Source organism: Hyaena hyaena, unplaced genomic scaffold (assembly GCF_003009895.1).
Source record: "Hyaena hyaena isolate Hyena2069 unplaced genomic scaffold, ASM300989v1 scaffold_171, whole genome shotgun sequence".
Lineage (NCBI taxonomy): Eukaryota > Metazoa > Chordata > Mammalia > Carnivora > Hyaenidae > Hyaena > Hyaena hyaena.
In genome coordinates this window covers 963645-985400 of record NW_024080803.1, presented here as the reverse complement: position 1 = coordinate 985400, position 21756 = coordinate 963645, and the positions used below count along the sequence as shown (strand labels likewise).

General features: G+C 46.2%; 1 protein-coding gene across 4 annotated transcripts in view; it reads right to left on the bottom strand.

The window, feature by feature from the left end:
• Nucleotides 1–21756, bottom strand: part of FLI1 (Fli-1 proto-oncogene, ETS transcription factor) — a 130688-nt gene that overhangs the window by 47076 nt on the left and 61856 nt on the right. For 3 of the 4 annotated variants that reach the window (XM_039240253.1, XM_039240256.1, XM_039240254.1), the window contains one exon: nucleotides 8839–9050. In XM_039240253.1, the coding sequence (XP_039096184.1) occupies nucleotides 8839–9050 (212 nt within the window). Of the gene's footprint in view, nucleotides 1–8838; nucleotides 9051–11764; nucleotides 11983–21756 lie in introns of those variants that run through there. The other variant, XM_039240255.1, reaches the window with a different exon arrangement.

Genomic DNA, 21756 nt, shown 5'->3' with positions numbered 1-21756 from the left:
TCCACTGAGATATTAGAAGTCAGACGGTAATTTTTTCCTGATGTCTTACAGAGGGGAACATGGGCTGAAAATGAAAATAAGATGTATAACTTACACATGTTAGAATTTAAGGTTTTACTATTCGCCTACTGTTTTTCCAGGCAGAGAACCAAGAACCAGCCGTCAGAGCCCCAGATTGTTGAAGGTTTAATGTCCCCATGGCAGTCTGAGGAGAGGCAGTAGCACATCAGGGCTTTTCACCAGTTGGGCCCTTTGGCTTCTGCTGTTGAAGGACTTGGCCTGCCATGAAGCAGTCCCAGAAAGACCCTGGTCCTGTGTCTGAGCAGAGCTCTGGCCAAGCTCGCCGCATCCCCCACCCTCCTCATTGCTACCCACCGGCAGGCGCGTGCGCACACTTACACACATGCGCCCGCGCGTACATGTATGCACACACACGTATAGACACGTGCACACCCCAAAACACATGCACACGCACACACGCACCCCACCAGGGCCTGGCAGCCTTTCCCAACATACTTGTCTGCTGTGAAACAACCCAAGTGCAGCAGAAGTTTGGAGGATTAGGTTGGCCTTCAACCAAGGGAGCGACGTTTTCATTGGCTGGGAACCCCGTGGCAGAGGGTGGGGTGGCCAGAGCACACACTTCCTCTGGCGGATGCTTGAGTTCAAGGGCTGTGGGCAGGGGTGAGAGAACTTTCAGGGAGGAGAGTAATGTCCAGCTGAGGGCGGGCATAACGGAAGAGGGGGTGCTCTTCCATAGGCTGTGCTCCCCATTGAGAACAGGAGGGAGACAAGAGTCAAAAAATTATTTCCCATGTCAGCTGGGCCTCTGGTGATTTCTGAGCTAGAAACCAGCCTCTTGCAATGCAGGGGTGAAAAGTCAGATCCACAGAAATTGTCAGTGGAGCAAAGTGGTGCCTTTATGCCATAGCCACTGATGACAGGGGGGGTCCTTGGTGCCAGGAATAGAGAAAAATAAATGCAAAAAGAGGAAACATTTGGTAAAAGGCACCTGGTATGTGACCTGGTGAGAAGAGGAGCCATGAACACTAAGATGGGCACCTGCCAGGAAGATGGGTGCCCAGGTCACAGGATCAGCCAGCTCCCAGAAGAGGACACCAGGAGCACAGCTAGGACCGGGGTTCTCTTGCTGGGGTGAGCACCGGGGGTGTACAATAGATGGAACCTCCATGTAAGGTCTCATATTTCTGCTTCCTCCTCTCTCCTTTCACCCAGGGATGCACCTACTCCCCAGAGGTGCAAGGAGAGCTGTCTGGCTGCCCACCTGTGGGTGCTTCTCCTCTGGAATGAGGTCCTGTCCTCAGTCCCAGACCCCTCTGCTAAGGGAGCCCTCAGAGAAGCCTGGCATGGCCCTGGACCGCCATGCTTGCCCAGGCCCTCCTCTGAGTGCTCAGGATGAAAAGGAAGGAAAGCCATACCTTTAACCTTTGGCTTGCCACACTCCCCTCCATTCTCAAGCTCTTGGGCACTGCGCCTCCACCAGACAGCACACGCCTTGCATACAGCTATTGGGCTTGACAGCTACTGCTAAGGGTAGGTATGAGCAAAGCCCAGCCTATAGGTTGCTCTTCAATGAGGCAGCTGGCGCCTGTGAAGAGGCCCAATGAAAACAAGAGGGAGGGGGAGGGGCACACACACCGATGGAGGGGAAGAGGTTTAGCCATTCAGCTTGCCTGCACGGCTGCTAATTTGTATTGAGACCTGCACTTAGAGCTGACGTGGGGTTGGGGCCCGCAGGCAGCTGATAGCAGTAGGACAGGCGATGAGGGGGCCTGGCGTGGCCACTGTAGAGCAGGGAGGAGGTGCTGGCTCCAAGAGTGTAACTCAGAGCATCTCCATCTCAGCACGACAGAAATCCATGGCAGGAGAGGCCTCCGCAAAGGCGACATGGACCCTGCAACCTTGTCCTTTATTTTCACCCTGGGACATAAGCTCGTTACTCTTCTGCTTCCATTTTTGTGTGTTCAGTGAACACAGCTTTAAAAATACTGCCAGTGATTTCCCAAAGCGCCTTGCAGGGTGTTAAGCAATTTAAAACAAGGTGAGAAATCTTGGGTATATTTGGGTAAAAGAAGATTTCAAAGACTTCTCCTAAAGACGACCTCTTTAGACTATAACAGATGTCTTCTATATTTGCAAAGGACATATCAGATAAAGGGTTAGTATCCAAAATCTATAAAGAACTTATCTAACTCAACACCCAAAAAACAAATAATCCAGTGAAGAGATGGGCAAAAGATATGAATAGACACTTTTCCGAAGAAGACATCCACATGGCTAATAGATGCATGAAAAGATGCTCAACGTCAGTCATCATCAGGGAAATACAAGTCAAAGCCACAATGGGATACCTCCTCACATCTGTCAGAGTGGCCAAAATTAACAACTCAGGCAACAACAGATGCTGGTGAGGATGTAGAGGAAGAGGAACCCTTTTACACTGCTGGTGGGAATGCAAACTGGTGCAGCCACTCTGGAAAACAGTGTAAAAGTTCCTCAAAAAATTAAAAATAGAACTATCCTATGACCCAGCAATTGCACTCCTAGGTATTTTATTATCCAAGGGATACAGGTGTGCTGTTTCAAAGGGGCACATGCACCCCAATGTTTATAGCAGCACTATCAACAATAGCCAAAGTATGGAAAGAGCCCAAATGTCTATCAACTGATGAATAGATAAAGAAGATGTGGTATATATAATACAATGGAATATTATTCGGCAATCAACAAGAATGAAATCTTGCCATTTGCAACAACGTGGATGGAACTAGAGTGTATTACACTAAGTGAAATAAGACAGAGAAAGACAAATATCATAGGATTTCACTCATATGTGGAATTTAAGATACAAAACAAACATATGGGAAGGGAAGCAAAAATAATATAAAAACAGAGAAAGAGACATACCATAAGAGACTCTTAAATATAGAGAATGAACTGAGGGTTGCTGGAGGGGTGTTGGGTGAGGGAAAAGACTAAAGAGGCAAGGAGCTTTAAGGAGAACACTTGTTGGGATGAGCACTGGGTGTTCTATATAAATGAGGAATCACTAAATTCTTTTCATGAAATCATTATTATACCATATGTTAACTAACTTGGATTCAAATTTAAAAAAACAAAATAAATAAAAATACATTATTTTTAAAAGATATATATATATATATATATATATATATATATCTCCATCAACCGACGAATGGATCAAGAAGATGTGGTTTATCTATTCAATGGAATACTACATGGCAATGAGAAAGAATGAAATCTGGCCATGTGTAGCAGTGTGGATGGACCTTGAGGGTGTTATGCTGAGCGAAATAAGTCAGGCAGAGAAGGACATATACCATATGTTTGCACATATAGGAGGATTAGAAGGAAATTAACAGAGGACTGTGAGGGAGAAGGGGAAAAATAGTGGAGGAGAGGGAGGGAGGCAAACCACGAGAGACTCTTGAATGCTGAGAACAAACTGAGGGCTTATGGGGGGGGGGGAGAGGGGGGGGGGGGTGATGGGCATGGAGGAGGGCACTTGTGGGGATGAGCACTGGGTGTTATATGGAAACCAACTTGACAATAAACTATTTAAGAAAAAAAAGACATATATGTGAGTGTATATATATATATATATATATATATATCAAAAACAAAACAAAACAAAACACGTACATCTACTCTACCTTCCCATTTAACCCAGAGCAACTCAGAGTGCACCACATGGAGCCACAGGTGTGTGGCCCAGGCTTGCTGTCAGTGGATCCCTTATATTCACACAACTCATGCAAAGTCTCAACAACCACCCAAACCACACAGTGTGTGTGTGGACCTATCAGGTGTGTCTTCCATGTAATGTGAACACTGTGGAACAATGAAGCGAATCTGTGTTGTCCTTAGGATTTCCATGTGTAGGTGTGTGCCTATGACTTGTTGTTTTTAAAAAGAAATACACATAAGTTAAAGGCAAATTTCAAGAAGAGAAAAAAAATTCACCCATAATATAGCCATCACCCTAACCCCACAACTATTTTCGTCTCCTTGCAGAATAGGTGCTCACAGCTTCTCCAGAACCCTGAGGACAGCTTCCCACCCAGGTTAAATGTGACATGTTCCATATTGCAAGGTTCAGAACTTAAGGAAGCAACTCAGGGAGGTATATTTTTCAGTCACAGCGGCAGAAGTTACAGAGTGTGTGAGGCTGATCTTCCTGTGTATAGAATGTAAAGTCTCTACGTGTCTACTAAGAGCATCCAGAGCCTGCTGGCCAGTCAGATAGGAGACATCAGGGTGGACTAACACCGACTCAGATCCTGTGTTCCAGGCACGTGAGCCAAACAGGTTTTTACATTTCTCATCCATAAAATACTATTCTCTGCTTCATGGGCTGTTTTCCCCAATCCCCCTGGGTGAGGCAGGATGCAACTGAGAGTTATTTGCAGACCACAGCTTGAGGTCAAGTTGCTGAAGTCTACACACAACACAGAACCTGTGGGCCACGCTGTTTCAAGAAAAACTCGCTCTAACGGATTCAGCCACAACAGGAAGATATGGAGAAAGAGAGCCAACCTCTCACAACACGGGCAATCTAGGCTTTCTCTGAGCAACCCAGACCTCAATCTCTCCACCTGATCCCATGCCAAATGACTTAATGCTGGGATAAAAAGCAATAAGGGCATTGTAGCTTTAGGCACAAAGACACAAATACCTATGGGGTCTCTAATAAGCATGAAGTAACTTGGAAAACCCAAGTTATCAAAAACTATGGAGGGATGCATTGTGAATGGTGGGATGGTCCAAAACATCCTAGCTCAGCGCAGCCCAGTTCAAGTAGAATGTGAGCTACATATATATTTTTCAATTTTCCAGTAGTCACATTTTTAAAATTAAAAAAACAAGTGAAATGAATTTTAAAATGTATGAAAATATATTAATATGTATGAACTCACTAGAGCCAAAAGATTGTCATTTCCACATAAGCAATATAAAAAATAATTAATGAGATATTTTACTTTTTTTCCCTACTAAGTTCTTCTTAGTAGTGGTACATATTTTAGATTTTGAGCACATGTCAGTTTTGGATTAGCTATACTTCAAGTGCTCAAAAGCATCATAGCTAGTGGCTACTGCCTTGGACACCACAAATCCAGTCCAAAAGCCAAGAGACCCAAATCGAGTCAATACACAGTGTTGAGGATGAGAGATTTAAATCGCCTGGCATCTATTTCATCATGTCATTTCTTTTTTGCATGATCAAATAGTAGGATCTGACAAGGTTCCATCCTCAGCAAAGACATTTTTCTGAAACCCCCTGCTTCCTGCTGCCCACTAGGCCAGCTTACATGTGAGCTCCTGGAGGATATTTATGAGGTGCTGGTAATGACTATGCCTAGCCTGTGTGGCTCCAAGAGCCCACAGTATCTTCTTTGTTCCCCCAGGGTGGGTGAGACCCCATCAACCTTTCTGAACCTACTCTGTCACCTGTGCATGGGCGGGGTCAGGATGGGCAAATCAAAAGCAGGGGCTGCTTTGTGCGACCAGAGCCATGTAAATACCATGTCTGCTCTTCGGAGGTGTTCGCACAGCTCTCCTCCAGCTGGCTTCTGGTATGACTGCAGCCAGCGATGACCGACAAGTGGGTTGGGAAACTCAATTTCCTTGCCGGGGTTAATATGTCGGTTAATATGCCTATGGGCATGTGAGGGGTCAGCTCATCAATGTAGCTTCCGCTGAGCACAAATGCAGGCTCTAGCTGAGGCAATGATGGCAGACCTTGTTCTCTCTCCTGGCTTATACACCGATGACTTATATGGCCTTGAAGAAGTATCTTCACCTTTGAGTCTGTTAGCCATGCGTTCATTCACTCATTCATTTAGCAACTGTTTATTGATCACTGATCATGTGCTAGGCATTGGTTAGCAAACAAAACGAGGCCTGCCTGCATCTTAGTGAGGGATGTGATGAAAGCCAGAAAGAACTACGAAGAATCCAAGCAAGGCAAAGAGTGATGGGTGCTGTCTTAGAGCAGGTAGTGAAGGAAGTCCACTGAGAAGGTGACATTCAGGCACAGAGACCTGAAACAAGTGGGGAAGAGAGTCAGATGACCTGATGGAGTAGAAATGTTCCAGAAAGAAGGAATACAAGCACGAGACTCTGAGGCCGGAGAGTACCCGGGGTCCAGAGTCTTGTGTGGTTGGTGTGGAAGGAAGAAGGGAGATAGAAAGGAGAAAATTAAGTTTTGTAGGGATGGGGGGCATGTGGAGGACTTTGGGTTTTGTCATAAGGCAGTAAAGGATTTAGAGCAAATGAGTTAAATATTCTGAAAGGATGGGGCACCTGGATGGCTCAGTCAGTTAAGTGACAGACTTCATCCCAGGTCATGATCTCATGATCGTGGGTTCTACAGCAGAGAGCCCGCTTCCGATCCTCTATCTCCCTCTCTCTCTGCCCCTCCCCTGCTCTCTCTCAAAAATGAATAAACATTAAAAAAAATACATATTCTGAAAGGCTGATTCTGAAGAACAGACTAGTAAAGCAAGGAGAAGCAAGGAGAACAGTGTGCAACTGAGGTAGCCTAGAAGGACAGGTGTTGCCTGTCTGGGTTGGGGCAGGGCAACAGAGGTGGGCTGTGGTTGGGAGTCAGGCTACAATACACCAAAGACTCTCCAAGGGTAGAATCTGGATTTTCAGAAAGTATCAGGAAGGTCTGCAGTTGGGCGAGTTTGGGAGGTGCTGCTGAATTGCCTTCCTTGCTGCCAGGGTGAGTGCTGGTAGAAATTGGACCATGAACTCAAAGGCACAATGTACAGGTAGAGAGGGAGAGGGCAGAGAGGTGGCCACAGGCCAGGTATCAAAAAGCCGGGCTCTGGTGCCAGCTTTGCCTCCTCTAAATTCTCAGATGAGGCGTCTACCACTCCCCACCCCCAAAGCCCAATTTGCCTTCAAATGTCAAAATGTAATGGCAACATCTACCTCACAGGATCATGGTGGGGAGGAAATCATAAGATAATATGGAACAATATTTAACAGGTGATACCCTCCCTCCACTGTGAGGGGCTCACTATCCTTATTATCTATGTGGAGAGATGCTTATGTGAGGGGCTGCTGGCTGAGAACCTCTGAGCCTTCCTAGAAGGCTAGACTCTGGGAAGGTGGCTGTGATCTCGGTAACTGGTTCTGGTTAGCGGGATTGAAATGTGGAAGGGCTGGGGGTTCCCACAGGCGGGTCTGAGAGCAGGGGTTGTCTGGGGGAGGTCTCCTTCCCAGGTGCATATTTCCCCCTTCTCTCCTTCTCTAGACTTGTTTCCTTGCTGACCTCATCCACTTCCGGAGAAAACTCTTTAGAGAGATGATGCCCAAACGTAAATTCCAGCCCCCAAATATTATCTGAGCCCTAGTTTCCAAGGCCTAGTAGACATTTTTATCTGGATGTTTTACTGATAAACATTCCTGAGATCCCCCAGAAATCTTAGAGGGAACACTGACATCTCTTCTCAAAGCATTTCCTTTCCTACGTCCCATGGCTAACAGCACCATCCTTCCTAAAATCATGCAAACTCCGGTCATTTTTTTTCTTTCCTCTCATATACCCTACAATTCCCAGAGACTTCAATATTTGTCCACCTAAGCTCTGCTAATTATCCCTTTGATATGTCCTTCCCACATCTATCGCTTTTTATTTCCCTAATCATTACTATCACTCAAATTCAGAACTTGATCATTTCTTACCTGAGCTATTTCACTAACTTCTTGTCTTTCCAATGCTCCCTTCCCCTCCCTCTGCATACAAAGATCCTCAGTTCTGTAAATTAAGCTCTGAAGATGTTAAATGTCAAGTCTACACTTAAAGTCAGTGTCTGCATATAGAATAAATTCCCTATTTTCTTAGCCCACCATTCAGGGCTAAGAATCCCTTAATTTTCATTTTGTATCCCCTCGCGCTTTAGGCCCATTATCTTGCCTGATATTTCATGAATGAGACTAACATTTTGTCTCTTTTTTGCTCATCATGATCGCTATCATCATGGAGCACTTTCTGAATCCTGGACACTGTTTTGGGTCCTTCCTCCACAGCATCAGACTTAACCATTTAAACAAGCCTATGAAGAGGCAGATGCTCTAGTCCTGTTCTTAGAAGGAGGCAGCTGGTGATCAGACAGCTAGACAGCTTGTCCAAGGGCAGAACCGGGAAAGAAATCTGGGCCACCCGTCCTCCCGGCATGCCCTTCCTTAACCCTCTGGTTCTTCTCTCCTTGGGCTCTCTTCCCTGTATCTCCACAAGGCAAGTCTTACTGCCCTGGGCACCACCAAGTCCAAATGCAGTTTCCAAGTGTGATGTGTCCTCCCTTGCACAGTGAGCCCATAGATGTGCTCACCTCCGTCATCAAGGATGGCAAACCATCTTTGCTTTAGTGAGACCTACTCAGAGAGGTCAAGTTTCTTCAACAGGTCAGGTTAACCTACCCAGGTTATCATTAAGTTATCCCCAAGAGGGGCTCTACCTGGGCCTGACACAAAACAGTTGTTCCCATAAGTATCTGCACAGGGTCATGAGCCTGACTCTGACCTGCCCGTTGAGGACTGTATCAAGGCTCAGAGAGCCAGGTGGGCTTCCTGGCTCTGCTATACTCCCAGCCCTCAGTTTTATAGCCCTCTCTTGTCTCAGCTTTCTAGAGACTGACTCAGGCTCCCTGGCCCAGCACCAAATCCCTATCTGTTGCAGATCCCCTCAGACACCTGGGTGGGAAGCGTGCCTCAAGACTCCACCAGCTCTTCACCCGACAGCCGGCCGTGCCTACCCTTGGAGCCGCACAGGCCTGGCAGGCTTACCTGGATCCATTCATGTGGTCATACTCCCGCTTGACATTGACCCTCACCGGCTGATTAATCCATTCCTGCTGTGGCGGGAGGGGGTTGATTTTGTGGGGCTGGCCATAGTCAGGACTCCCTGAGGCGGTCATATCGGCCTTGGGGAGATGGGCCGCTGCTCCGTAGGCAGAGTCGAAGAGGGACTGGTCGTCGCTCACCACCGACAGAGCCTCCTGGAGGGTCAGAGAAGGAGACCAAAAGCCTAGTGTCAGTTCATCCAGTGTTACTCTTCACCTCTCTCCCTCTGAGCTGGCAGGGTGGCCCAGGGCTGCCCCAGGCAGTTGCCCAGATTGACTCACAGTCTGAGGGGCAGTTTACCCTTATGCAAACTCCATGGGTTCTCTGCAGGTTATCCTGGGTGAGGAGGGAGTTTGGGCAGAGGAGTGGGGATGGGGGAGCCATAGAAGCATGTCCACTGTTGGATCTGCAGAAAGGAGGGCGGGAAGCCAGAGGCCAAGAGCGGCGGTCACACAGCGAGCACGTGCAGTGTTCTAGTGGCACTTGAAGGCCGGGCTCTGTCAGGCATAAGCAGAAACACCCCTGACTAGCTGTGTGGAGCTGTCAGTCTGGAGGGGGATATGAAAGTGAGCATTTATTTTATAGGTGAGGCCAGTGAGACCCACCCAGAGAGGTTAACTATCCAGCGCAAGGTCACACAAGGGAAGGGTGGGGTCCAGGGCTGTGGCTGCATCTAATTTCAGTTTCCTTATCTGTAAACAGGAATAAGAATAGCTTTTTCAGAGCTGATATGTGGGTTAAATGAGAAAAGTCTTGGTACAGGTGTCTAGCTTGTAAGAAACAACCAGCAGTTTCCGTAGGGGTTCCCCAGGATATGGTGGTGTATCTTACACATCCATGATTCAATTGGGAGGCTGCCTGCCTCTTGAGTACAATGCTCTGTCATGCTTTTTTGCCTGACTTCTAGAGATGGTAGCTTCCTGTCTTAATCTGATGATTCAGTTCACCTAGAAATGAGGGCAGAATTTCAGCTCTGTGGATGGGAGGAGTCCAGGAGAGGCCCTCTGAAAGACCCTCAGTATCCCCACTCATACTGTCCCATCACCTGGAGGAAGTCTGACCTGTGGAGGTCTGGATTGAGAAAGAGAGCCTTGCACTTTGCAGAGATCGCCCACCAGCCAAAGCACCACAATAAGATTCTCCCACAACTCACACCCCATCATGGACTGGGGTGTAAAAATCACTATATCCCATAATCACACCAAATTAAAGTGATAGCTTTTCAGAAAAGAAGGGACACATCTAGAAGGCAGGATTAACTTAAAATCTATATAACCTATAATTATACAATCTATAATTGTCAAGAGGAGATGGAATAATATATGACAAATGCTTAGAACCATTTCTGGTGGGGCGCTTGGGTGGCTCAGTCAGTTAAGCAGCCGACTTTGGCTCAGGTCATGATCTAGCAGTTCGTGAGTTCAAGCCCCATGCCAGGATCTGTGCTGACAGCTCAGAGCCTGGAGCCTGCTTCAGATTCTGTGTCTCCCGCTCTCTCTGCCCCTCCCCTGCTCACACTCTGTCTCTGTCTCTTAAATAAACGTTAAAAAAATTTTTTAGAAGAAAAGAGAACAGTTTCTGGCACATAGTCACACCCAATAAATGTTAACTCTCACGATTATTGGTGTTCAAGTAAAGATTCTCTCAGACTACTTGATACAGTCACAGATATTCCCTTAAATTCACATGTCAAAGCCCTAACTCCAATACCTTGGCATCAGACTGTATTTGGAGAAAGGGCCTCTAAAGAGGTGATTCAGTTGAAATGAGACCCTTAATATGGGCTCTAATCTGGTCCAACTGGTATCCTTAGAATAGTATATTTGGACACCCAGAGTCCACCATATGGAGAGGCAGCAAGCCATCTGCAAGCCAAGGAGAGAGCCCTCTGAGCCCACCAGCACGCTGATCTTGAACTTCTAGCCTCCAAAACTGTGAGAAAATAAATTCCTGTTGGTTTAGCCACCCAGTGTATGGTGTTTTGTTATGGCAGCCTTAATATACCACCGTTACAGAAGCCTTCCCTACACCTGTAAAATTACAGTTTACTCTACCAGCTAAAGTTGCTGTTTCTCCCGGGGCCATTCTCAACCCCAGCAGGACAGCCAAATTTCAAAGAGAAAGGCTCTTCTGAGGCTGTTTCCGGCTGGGACCAGAGAAGAATTACTGGAACATACTCCAGGAAGTCTGCTCCTGCACCAGAAGGCTTTGGATAGTGCAGATATGGCCATAGAGGGCAATTTCAAAGCTGAGCTACCTACACAATATTGAAAGGCTCTCATCCCCCAACCAAATGGGTGTCCCTTGATTCAGACCTAAAATATGCTGAGATCCTTGCTCATTTTCCACCTAGCGCCCTGTGTCATGCTCAGAGAAAAGCTGTGCTTCTTGGAGCCACTGTCTTTTGGGGATGCCTGGGTGGCTCAGTCGGTTGGGCATCCAATTTTGGCTCAGTTCATGATCTCATGGCTCGTGGGTTCGAGCCCCGCTTTGGGCTCAGTGCTGACAGCCAGCTCAAAGCCTGGAGCCTGTTTCAGATTCTGTGTCTCCCTCTCTCTCTGACCCTTCCCTGCTTGCTCTCTCTCTCTCTCTCTCTCTCAGAAATTGAAAAAAATTACTCTTTTGGTTATTATATCCATTCTCCATGTCAGTTAGGGATCAGACCTGTCTCCATAGCCCAAACCAGTTTCCAGTTGTCATCCAGGCTCACAGTGTTACGGTTCCAAGTTGAGAAGTGTGACATTGTAATCTTCCCGATAGTTCAACATGAGTGCCTGTAATTCTGGGGGTGCTACACTAGGAGCAGAGATGACATTACCACCAAGGACCCATAAGTGCGCTTTTGATGATAAAGGTGAAGAACGCTCACCCGTTCTGCTACAAAAAGAGACTACGTTTAAGGAATCGGGTATTGTCTTCTACTGTGGAGCGTGGCTTTATGCTTGGTCAGTCATGCACAAATCTTGGAGTTTCCAATTACAGAATTTCTTATCTCTCATCCTCTAGGTTAGGGGAGAAGATGGTGGAATCATTGAAAGGAGGAGGCGTAGGAGGCAGAACTGGAGATAGTGATGCTCTGGGTAAGCATGAAAGATCCCTCCCATCATTATCTCCAAAGATGGTGGGACAGGAGGCGAGAGAAGGCAGGGTTTCAAGTCCAAGGGGGCCATGTAGGTGTCAAAACCAAGGTTTGCAGCAAAGACTGCAACAGAAAACAGATAAGACAAATTGGGGTTTCTGGTGGTAGCCCGTGAAGACACTTCTTAAGGAAATGAGAATGAAGACTTACAGGACAAAGTGTTAAGTGTCATAAAGGGCACAAAACCTGTTTGAATTCATTTTGGAATATAGCTCACAACCAAAGGAAACTTCAGTCAAGTGGCAACATCACAGGACTAGAGAACCCTGATTTCCGCCAAAACATCTCTTGCTCCACCTGTCTAATGAGTCTCACTCCGGGCACATGCGCTTCCCAATGCCTTTCGTCGTCAGACTCTTTCCTCTATGACTACCCACACTTGTATGCTCTGCCCTCATTTAGCCCACTTTGCACACGGAGCTCCCGTGCAAGTCATAAATACATCCTGCCACAATCCCTGCTCAAATACCTCCCAGAGCTCACCCCATGTTGACCATAGCAAATCTACTGTCATCTGCTTGTTTTCCCACAGCTCAGCTTGGCCCCAGATGTCCACCCTTACATTTCATGACTTCCCCCTCCTACAGCTCCTGTGCAATGCTAACTCTTCCCACTGCTCCACTCAGCAGGCCCCACTCACATACACTTCTTTGGTCCTTGGGCTGTGAGTACCCTTTCTTTGTCCTTTCCACCTGCGCACATATTCGATGCTTCTCATTTTCTAAGGTAAACAAGATCTTCCTCACCCATGAAACATTCCCTGATAATTTCCTCTGACTCGTTTGAGCTTATAAAAGCCCAGTGAGAATACTGCGTAGGTAGGTGCATACATCCACACACATACTCTCTCTCTTTCTCTTACTCTTCCTCTCTCCTTCTCTCTTTTCTATTTCCAGTCATTGATAAGCAAAGGGCTTCCCCCCCTCCCCCCCCACACCCTTATAACAGTATGGAGAAAAGAATTAATGGCTAGGGGAGGCTGGGAAGAAGGAGAAGATGAAAAACATCTCCCTGACTGGCCTGCTGGCCTGAATTAAGAACAGAAGAGAGAAGGGCCACTAAGTGTGAATGATAGATTCGGGCAGACTAGACCCCAAACAAGCTGATTTGAGATCCTAAGTGAAAATGAAAACTGGGGAGAACATCGTCACCATCTCTGAAAGGATGTAGCACCCCTTTTGCCATTCAAAGCTGAGACTTTTAGGATGGTCCCAAGAAGGGCAAATACCCTTCTGACTTTGTGATGGGGTACCTTCTCTGAAGTGCTCTGGTGGCAGTGGGTGCAGGGAGAGGGGACAGGCATAGAGGAAAAGGCAAACCTGGAACGTGGCACTGGGTGACTGTGGCTGCCAGACCTGTGTTCGGGACTCATGTCGCTGTAATTGATATGGGTGTAGTGACCAGGGCACTGTTTTTATCACTCGAGGAGCTTTGGAGAGGACAGATACAGCTTTTACACAGGAGCCACTCTTGCTATTTTATGTATGTCTTATTAAGCTGTTTACTTTTACTTCAACCCTTAAAACTTAAAAGTTTAAACATAAAACTCCTCCTTATACTTAGAACTCTTTACAGGAAGGACTTGTTGGTTTTCACAAACTTTCCACTGATGAATTGTTGATAAGAATTTAATTTGAGGCTGATAGGCTGAATTTAGAAAGCATGAAAATTGACAAACGGTTCTCAGTGACGAGGTTCCTTCAGTTTTTAATGACTTCATTGTTTCTATTGACTTCGGACGTGACACAGAAGACAAATTATTCTTTTAAAGACTGTTGTGTCCAGGTTGCTTTAGAGCATGCTACGTAAAAATCGACTTCAAAGTGAAGAAGACAGAAGGCTTGGGATCCCTAACCCTGTGTGGTACTCAGTTCTATGGTTAATCCTTGGCTTAGTAACTGGATTCTGAGAAGCATTTTTCTTTTGCTGGAAAGGCTAGGCCTGTAATTCAGGGTGGTCACTCAGACTGGTCACTCAGTCACTGAGTCCTACATCCAGAGGGAAGCACACAGCACCTGGGCTCTAGCCACATTAGTACCCTATTTGACCTATTTGCCAGAAAGCTCAGACAAAGGCAATTACTTGGAATGGCAGCTTGAGTACTGAGCTAAGTGGATGGCCATATTTGCCCATAGAAATGCTGACCAAGCTGTGTTAACCTTCCTTCCCATGATCCCCTGCTGGTCCAGGAAGCCAGCAGAGGTATATGGCCAATGGGGCACTTGTCTTGGTATGGGAGTCCCCTTACCCAATTGGGATGAGATGCCATTTGCACATCACTTATAATACATCCTGCATTCTCATTATTGAAGATAGATCATAGCAGACAATTATCATAACATATATTAAGTGCAAAACACTGTTTATATGAGTAACCTAATTTAATCTTCTTAGGAATACTATGAGAAATATGCTCTTATTACCTCTATTTTTTCAGATGAGAAAACGGCTATTCAGAGAAGTGAAATGACCTGCTCAGGTCACACAGCAAGTATGATCTGGGACTCAAATTCAGGTTTGCTGTCTGGTCGCCTCCCTGGGAAACTTATAAGCACTTTGAGGGCACCTCTTAGTTTATTAAGCACAATCTTTAAAGTTAGAGAGATATGAACTCCAATCTGAGCTCCATCAGTTGCTCATTTGCATATCACCTATTGCGATTTATTTATACTCTATGAACTTCATTTCCTTATCTGTAGAATAGGGGATAATAACAGTACCTCACCTGGTAGATTTTGAATAAAGGTAACATGCGATAACAGAAGTGAATTTCCCAAATAGAGGTCTAAAGTTCTTAGGACATAACAAATACTCAAATCTAAAATAAGCCCAATGCTGAGAGATGGCATTGGGACCTTTGTGTTGGAGTGGTGATGGGGGGAACAGATAAAGCCAGAGAGATACCTCATTCTCCCCTGTGTGGGTTACTTAGAAGTAACGGAAGTTATCTAAGTTTCAAAATTAGCAGGTTTGGAGATAATAGTTAGATTTTGAAGTGTAAAATCCAGGTGTTTCTGAACACAGAGCCTACTTGGCTAATGTGTTTCCACTCTTCTTTTTCAGGCTTTTAAGATGACATAGACAAGATTCTGTTAGATAGCCATGCATGAGAGGGGAAGAGCCATTTACTGCTGAGATAACCAAAATAGTAGGTGGCTAGCACCTACCTGTATTGCCATTCATTAGTCATATATGCAATGAACATCAGAAAAATGCCATGAGTATGTGTTTTATGAGTTTTATGAGTGAATGCCATGAATTCACTAATAAAAAAAAAATCCTTCCTTTGGAATTTGTCATATATATTTTCTCTTTCATTCTTTCTTTTTTTTAAAATACTAGCAAATGTATCTTCCCAAATTTATTTTCCTTAGATTAAGGCAAATGTTATTTTCTGTGTGCGCGTCAGTTGGGTGATAGGGGAATGTGGTCAGAACACTGCCACATGATGGCCTGGCTGATTTTAATGATGAGCAAACAATTGCATCTCTGAAAAAGCTTTGCTGAAACAGAGATGCAAAAGCCCTCAAAGTAGCACCAAAAAAACAAACAAACAAAAAAAAAGGTTTAAGACAGTGTCCAGAAGATCTCCCCATTCTTTTTTATTTTTAAGTTTATTATTTATTTTGAGAGAGAGTGTGAGCAGGGGGTGGGGGGCAGAGAGAGAGGGAGAGAGAGGATCCCAAGCAGGCTCTGCACTGCCAGAGCCTGAATCGGGGCTCAAACCCCCAAACTGTGAGATCATGACCTGAGCTGAAACCAAGAGCTGGACACTTTCCCAGCTGAGCCACCCAAGCACCCCAGGATCTCCTCCATTCTACTCAGGAATGCATGAAAGAAATTTCTGCTGTGGTGCCATCCATAGGAAGAATACACTTATCATCCACAGTTATGAGCCAAATGGAGTCAGAGGAGGAAATTCCATGATGCCCACCGTGGAGGGGAGACCCTTTCCCTTGCTCGCCCTTACAGTGAGGTTGAGTTTTTATGCTAGCACAGGGAATGACCCAAGACATGGGGTCCCAAGAAGCACTAATTCTACATTGTTTCCTCCCCACCTTATTTTCCCTGTCTCCTGTCCTGAACCCCTAAAGGACAGGTTTCTGTGGGGGGTGAGCTTTGAGGAGGGTGAAAGGATGTGAAAAGCAGTTCCCTGCCGCTGCCCTGCTTGGGGAGTCCACTTGACTCGCAGACCTGGCCTCTGGAAAGCTAATCTCTGGGTCACTGCATGGAGCACACAAGCTTTGGCTTTTTATTACATTCTTTGCATAAAGACATGAAGTCCCCGCTCTTGCCAGCCAGGGAGCATACAGAACTCAGACAAGATTCTAGGGAGCAAAATCCTCTGTCTTCTCTGCTTTTGGAGATCAGCAGGCTGTATGGCAATGGGAGCATCGAGCTCTGGGTGGGGAGCCCATCACAGACACATCTAAAGTACCATGAGGGTGTAGCTGCTGTTAGTTAGTTCAAGCCTTTTGCTTCTCTCTCTTCTCTAACTGCTGGCTGGGTACCCACTTCTTGCTCATTATTTCAGTCCCACAGAGGTCAGACGGACAAAGAAAAAAGAAGACAAATTTTATGACAAGTTGGTTAAGGAGGAAGGTGGCACCCAATATTAAGCAGAAGCCCTCTCACAGGATATAGAGCAGAAGCGGCCTGTGTTCATACCTGCCAGGTTGTCTTTACCCAAAAGGGCCATAATAATATTTCCAACCTTTGCCACTCCCTCTTAGAATACAGTCCTTGGGGCGCCTGGGTGGCTCAGTTGGTTAAGCGTCTGACTTTGGCTCAGGTCATGATCTCACAGTTCATGGGTTCGAGCCCCACATCGGGCTCTGTGCTGACAGCAAGCTCGGAGCCTGGAGCCTGTCTTCAGATTCTGTGTCTCCCTCTCTCTCTGACCCTCCCCTGCTCATGCTGTCTCTCTCTCTCACACACAAATAAGTAAAAACATTTTTTAAAAAAAGGATGCAGGCCTTCCCCCTTGACCCCAGATGGGACTTCATGACTGCTTCAACAAACGGAAGGTGCAGAGGTGACTCCGGTGAACGTCCAAAGCTAGGTGATAAAAGATATTATGACTTCCACCTGCTTCTTGTTCTCTCTTGGCTCTCTAGTCATTGGAAACCAGCCACCACACTGCAAGGAAGCCCAAACCAGCCCAAACCGAGAAAGTAATGCATGGAGAGTCCCACAGCTCGAGGAACCAAGGCCACCAGTTGCCCCCCGGCATCAACCTCCAGTCTTGGGAGTGATGAGCCTTCAGATGAAGGTTTGCTCACAAGCATAACAGTTGTTATATGCTGCTAAGTTTTGGTACAGTTTCTTATGTAGCCATAGTAACTGGAACATTTTCTATCACGTTCATCAGCAACCAGAGAACCCATATCCAGAGGAGACAGAGGGTGATTGTGTACGTGTCCTTTTCACCACAGTGACTGACACTGGCTTCAGGAATCAGCACCAGGACTAAACAGACAGGGAGACTAAGGCATAAAGCATAGCCTCTCCAGGTTCACACAGTGAGGGAGGGTCAATCTCACCCTTAAGGCATAACTCCTCTGATAATCACCTATCCAAACTACTCTTCACCAGCAAGGAGAAAACAACAAACAAACAAAAAACAAATAGGGACGACTTTTTTAAAGTATAAAGAGGGGTACCTGGGTGGCTCAGTCAGTTTAGCATCCGACTTTGGCCTAGGTCATGATTTCATGGTTCTCATGAGTTCGAGCCCCACACTGGGCCCTGTGCTGACAGCTCAGAGCCTGAAGCCTGCTTCGGATTCTGTGTCTCCCTCTCTCTTTTCCCCTCCTCTGCTCATGCTCTCTCTCTTTCTCTCTCAAAATAAATAAACATTAAAAATTTTTTAAATAAATAACTTAGAAAGAATAAATAGAACACATACTATTTGATACCATGATGCTTACAAGGAACTTTTACAATCATTACCTCATTTAGCCTTTTAAGATGTTTGTTAAGATCTTCCTACTATTAAAAAGGAAATTGAGGCTTAAAGAGGTTCAGAGTTGCCTCAGGTCCCTCAACTAGTGAATCTTCCAGCTGGTAGCCTGACAGCAGAACTTACGGTCTTCCCCTGAACTAGTTCCAGCCCATGAACTATAATCCTAGGCTGCACCACAGAGCCAGACCTGCCATTGAAACTCCGAGTCGTTCGCTGATTTCTAAAGTATTTTTATTGAACTCTGTCCCCCCACCCCCCACTCCCCTTCACTCAATCCACCTACTCCCCAACTTAAATCTTCACTTACTGGGGAGGGGGCTCTGCAGTGGGAAACCCAGGGAAGGGCAGCCAGCCAAGTTCCTAGAAAATGGAATTAGAATCCTTTGCAGATGAAAGTACTTTATTTAATGGAGTTTAATAAATTAAGGGAATGAGCCTAAATGAGTCCAGAGAAGAGGGTCTCTGTGTTCTGTAAAGGCATGCCATGTAACAAAATCCAGAGCTGTGGCCTTCTGTTAATCACGATCCCCATTAGATGCTTCTCCAAGTCTCCCATGGGTATCTACCTTTGCCTGTTGACTTTGAGTTTTTACAGTCACTGTTTTGACCATAACCACATTTAAAGGGCATCTCTAAACATCAAAGTTAAATTCTCCTCCCACAGAGAATGATTTTACTGCTGAAAAGAAAAAAGTGCTGAATATGGAAACTAACAGGAAGGGGATAGAAGGTTAGTCTGAACCCCAAGACAGGAACATTTTATAGAATGCTTTACTTTCTGTTTCTTTACAGTGGGTCTGACCTCACTTCAACCTGCTTTTTCTCGATGACAAAGGTGATAGCAAAAGGGTCAGAGAAGATCTGTTATGTAGATTTTTTTATATATGACCATGCAACAGTCCAGCTCCTCTCCCATAATAGGGGGTGACCTGACCCCTGAGGTGGACCCCATAGTGCCACAGGGGCAGAGCTGAATGGGGATGGGAAGCTGGGGCTCACTAAGGTTATGAAGCTTAGATGTTTGCTTCCATGAAATGGAGCCCATGTTTTCCTGCCAGTTCAGAAGGGTCAAAAGGGGTAAATGAAGCCCTCACTGGTGGAAATGGGTGATGATGGACAGCGCTGTCAATGAGCAAAACAAAAACCCAGCTGCCATGGGGAGAGAAGGTAGGGAAGGATGAAGTCCTGGAAGCTGACCCAGGTAGACCAGTCTACCAGGTAGACTACTGGTAGACCAATAGTTCCCTAGGGTTTTGTTTTGTTTTGTTTTTGCTGCTCATCACTTACATTGGGACTGTATTCTGTCTGACTTCACTGGGGAGGCTGATCTAGTCATTAAAAATACTGGAATATTTCCATACCAGTGGCTCCACTCCCTCCTCTGTCCGGAAACAACTAAAGGGTCAATAACTCCAAGAAGGGGGATTGGTGCCCTGGTGCCCATGACATACAGGTGGTTATCTGAATGTTTTCCCTGATCTGGAGGGTCGTTTTCTGACTATAGAGGTATTGGCAAGCGAGGACCAGTGAAGATCCAGACATGGCAGGGAGCAGTCTCTTTGTTCTAGAGGATCCTCAAGCATGCCTGCTTCAGGAGGGTTCAAAAGGCAAAGGGCAGAGGAAACAAACCACTTCGTCTCTGTCCTTACTCCATATGGTGCTGTTTCAAAAATGTGTTCTAGTAAAAGGCACCAGTTACTGGCTGGGTCACTGCAGAGTATTACTGGCTATGTGAATTTGGGCAAACTACCTAAGCTCTTCATTCCTGGAAAATTTTAACTGTCTTCTACCAAATGTTTAATGCTCTCTGATGATGATGAATGGCCACACAGCCCTGACCTCAGACTGCTGAAGGCTTAGAAGAAGTGTCCTCTGTGGGGAGAAGCCATGATGTTTCCTCACAGAGTCTGCATTTCATCCAGTGTAGGGGCTGATAGAATAGCCTGGGAGCAGCATAACGTTCCTGACATTTCATATTGCTTGAGAGTGGGAGCACTAAGAATTGTCCTTGGGGCCTTGTCTTTCTGGGTCTGGCTTGGTAGCTGGACCAAGAGGATCTCGGTCTGGTCTGTGGTGACCAGAGGAGACTCTGAGTGACAAAGGGAAGGGAGCAGTGACGCAATTCAGATCTGAAAAGGTGGGCCTACCCAAGGGGCAGACAGTTGTCCACGAGAAGTAGAAATAACACTTTCTACAATATTCATAAGCACTGGAGAGATGAGGAAGTGTAGATGGCAGGTGCCCGTGGGTGCTTCTTTGACTTCTGGGGTCATGGGAACTTTCCTATCCGTTTTCTCAAAGACCAGTCCTGATGCTGGAGGTGCCCGGAAGAGACGAACCCCATCAGTCTTATTCTTTGTTTCCATTCCCAGTTGCTTGCTCCATTCCTGACACCTAGTTGGTGTGCAATAACCTATTTAATGGATAAAAGCCCCAGAGCTGGTAGGGGACATAGAGACCCCCTGTCCCCTGCCTGCACCTTTACCACTGCTTAGACTTCCTGTTCTATCTCTTGGCTGTGAGCAATTTCGATTAAGTCTTGTACCCCAGGCTTCTCCATTTTTTGCTTTTTAAACAGCCACCTCCAGTGTCCATGTCTTGTTCGAATTTAAACACAAATTCACTGACTGCTCCTTCTCAACAACCACTTGAGGGCCCTATTCCTAGAAGCTATGATCTTATCTGACAATTTCCTCGTGTGACAGTTTCCATGGCAACTGGTGCCCTCTTAATCACAGGAAACCCACAAGGAAACATGCACATGGGGGTGGGGGTGGGGCTTTGCTCTACTCCTTCCAGCTATACCCAAGTAGCACTCTGGACGGGAAGATGAGCATAAAACCAGCCTCAAGAACCAGAGTGTCCGATCCTGTGCACACAAGTTGGGAAATGTGTGCAAGCCTCAGCTGGCTCTTGCCAGGGAGAACGCCATTTCACCGTGATGGACAGCAAAGCATAGCGTGAGGGACTCCATTTTATTTCATTCCCTCACAGGGCACTGGGAAAAGAGGAGCGCCTGAATCCATCTCACAGCTCTTAATGGCTGTCTCCTTTCCATGATTCATGCTTGAGGAGTCACGCTTGGTGACCTCATGCCCATCTTGTCTTGAGTGTGCAGTACTTCCAACTCTCACATCTGGATGAACCATGCTCTCCAAGGTGCTTAGTGGCCCCACGGCATATGGTTACCATATTGTTGCAGTGACATGTGGCAAAATCCCTGAGGATGGAGATAATGGAGGGAGGTGGTGCCTAAAGAGGTCCTGTCCTGGGCTGGCTTAGCAGCCCTGACCCATCTCTGCCTAGTTTGTCTGCTTTATTTCATCTTGTTCCTCCATCCCTCTGCACCCTCTGACCATGTTTCCCTTCTGTCTTCCTCACTATTCCTGTTTCCTGCTCCCATTTCTTCTCGCTGCCTTGCTCCCTCTGTTGCATTTTAATGTTCTAATAACATGTTTAATGCTTATTTACTTTGGAGAGAATGAGAGACAAAGAGTGAGCAGGGGAGGGACAGAGAGAGAGGGAGACACAGAATCCGAAGCAGGCTGCAGGCTCTGAGCTGTCAGCACAGAGCCAGACACGGGGCTCAAACTCACGGACTGAGAGATCATGACCTGAGCTACTTAATCTACTGAGACACCCAGGCACCCCTTTATGTTCTCTTTTAAATAGATTCTCCTTTTGTTATAGAAGACCCAGTACTCTGAACCTTTAGACACCTATTTGATATACATTTCTTGACTGCTCTTTAGGTGTC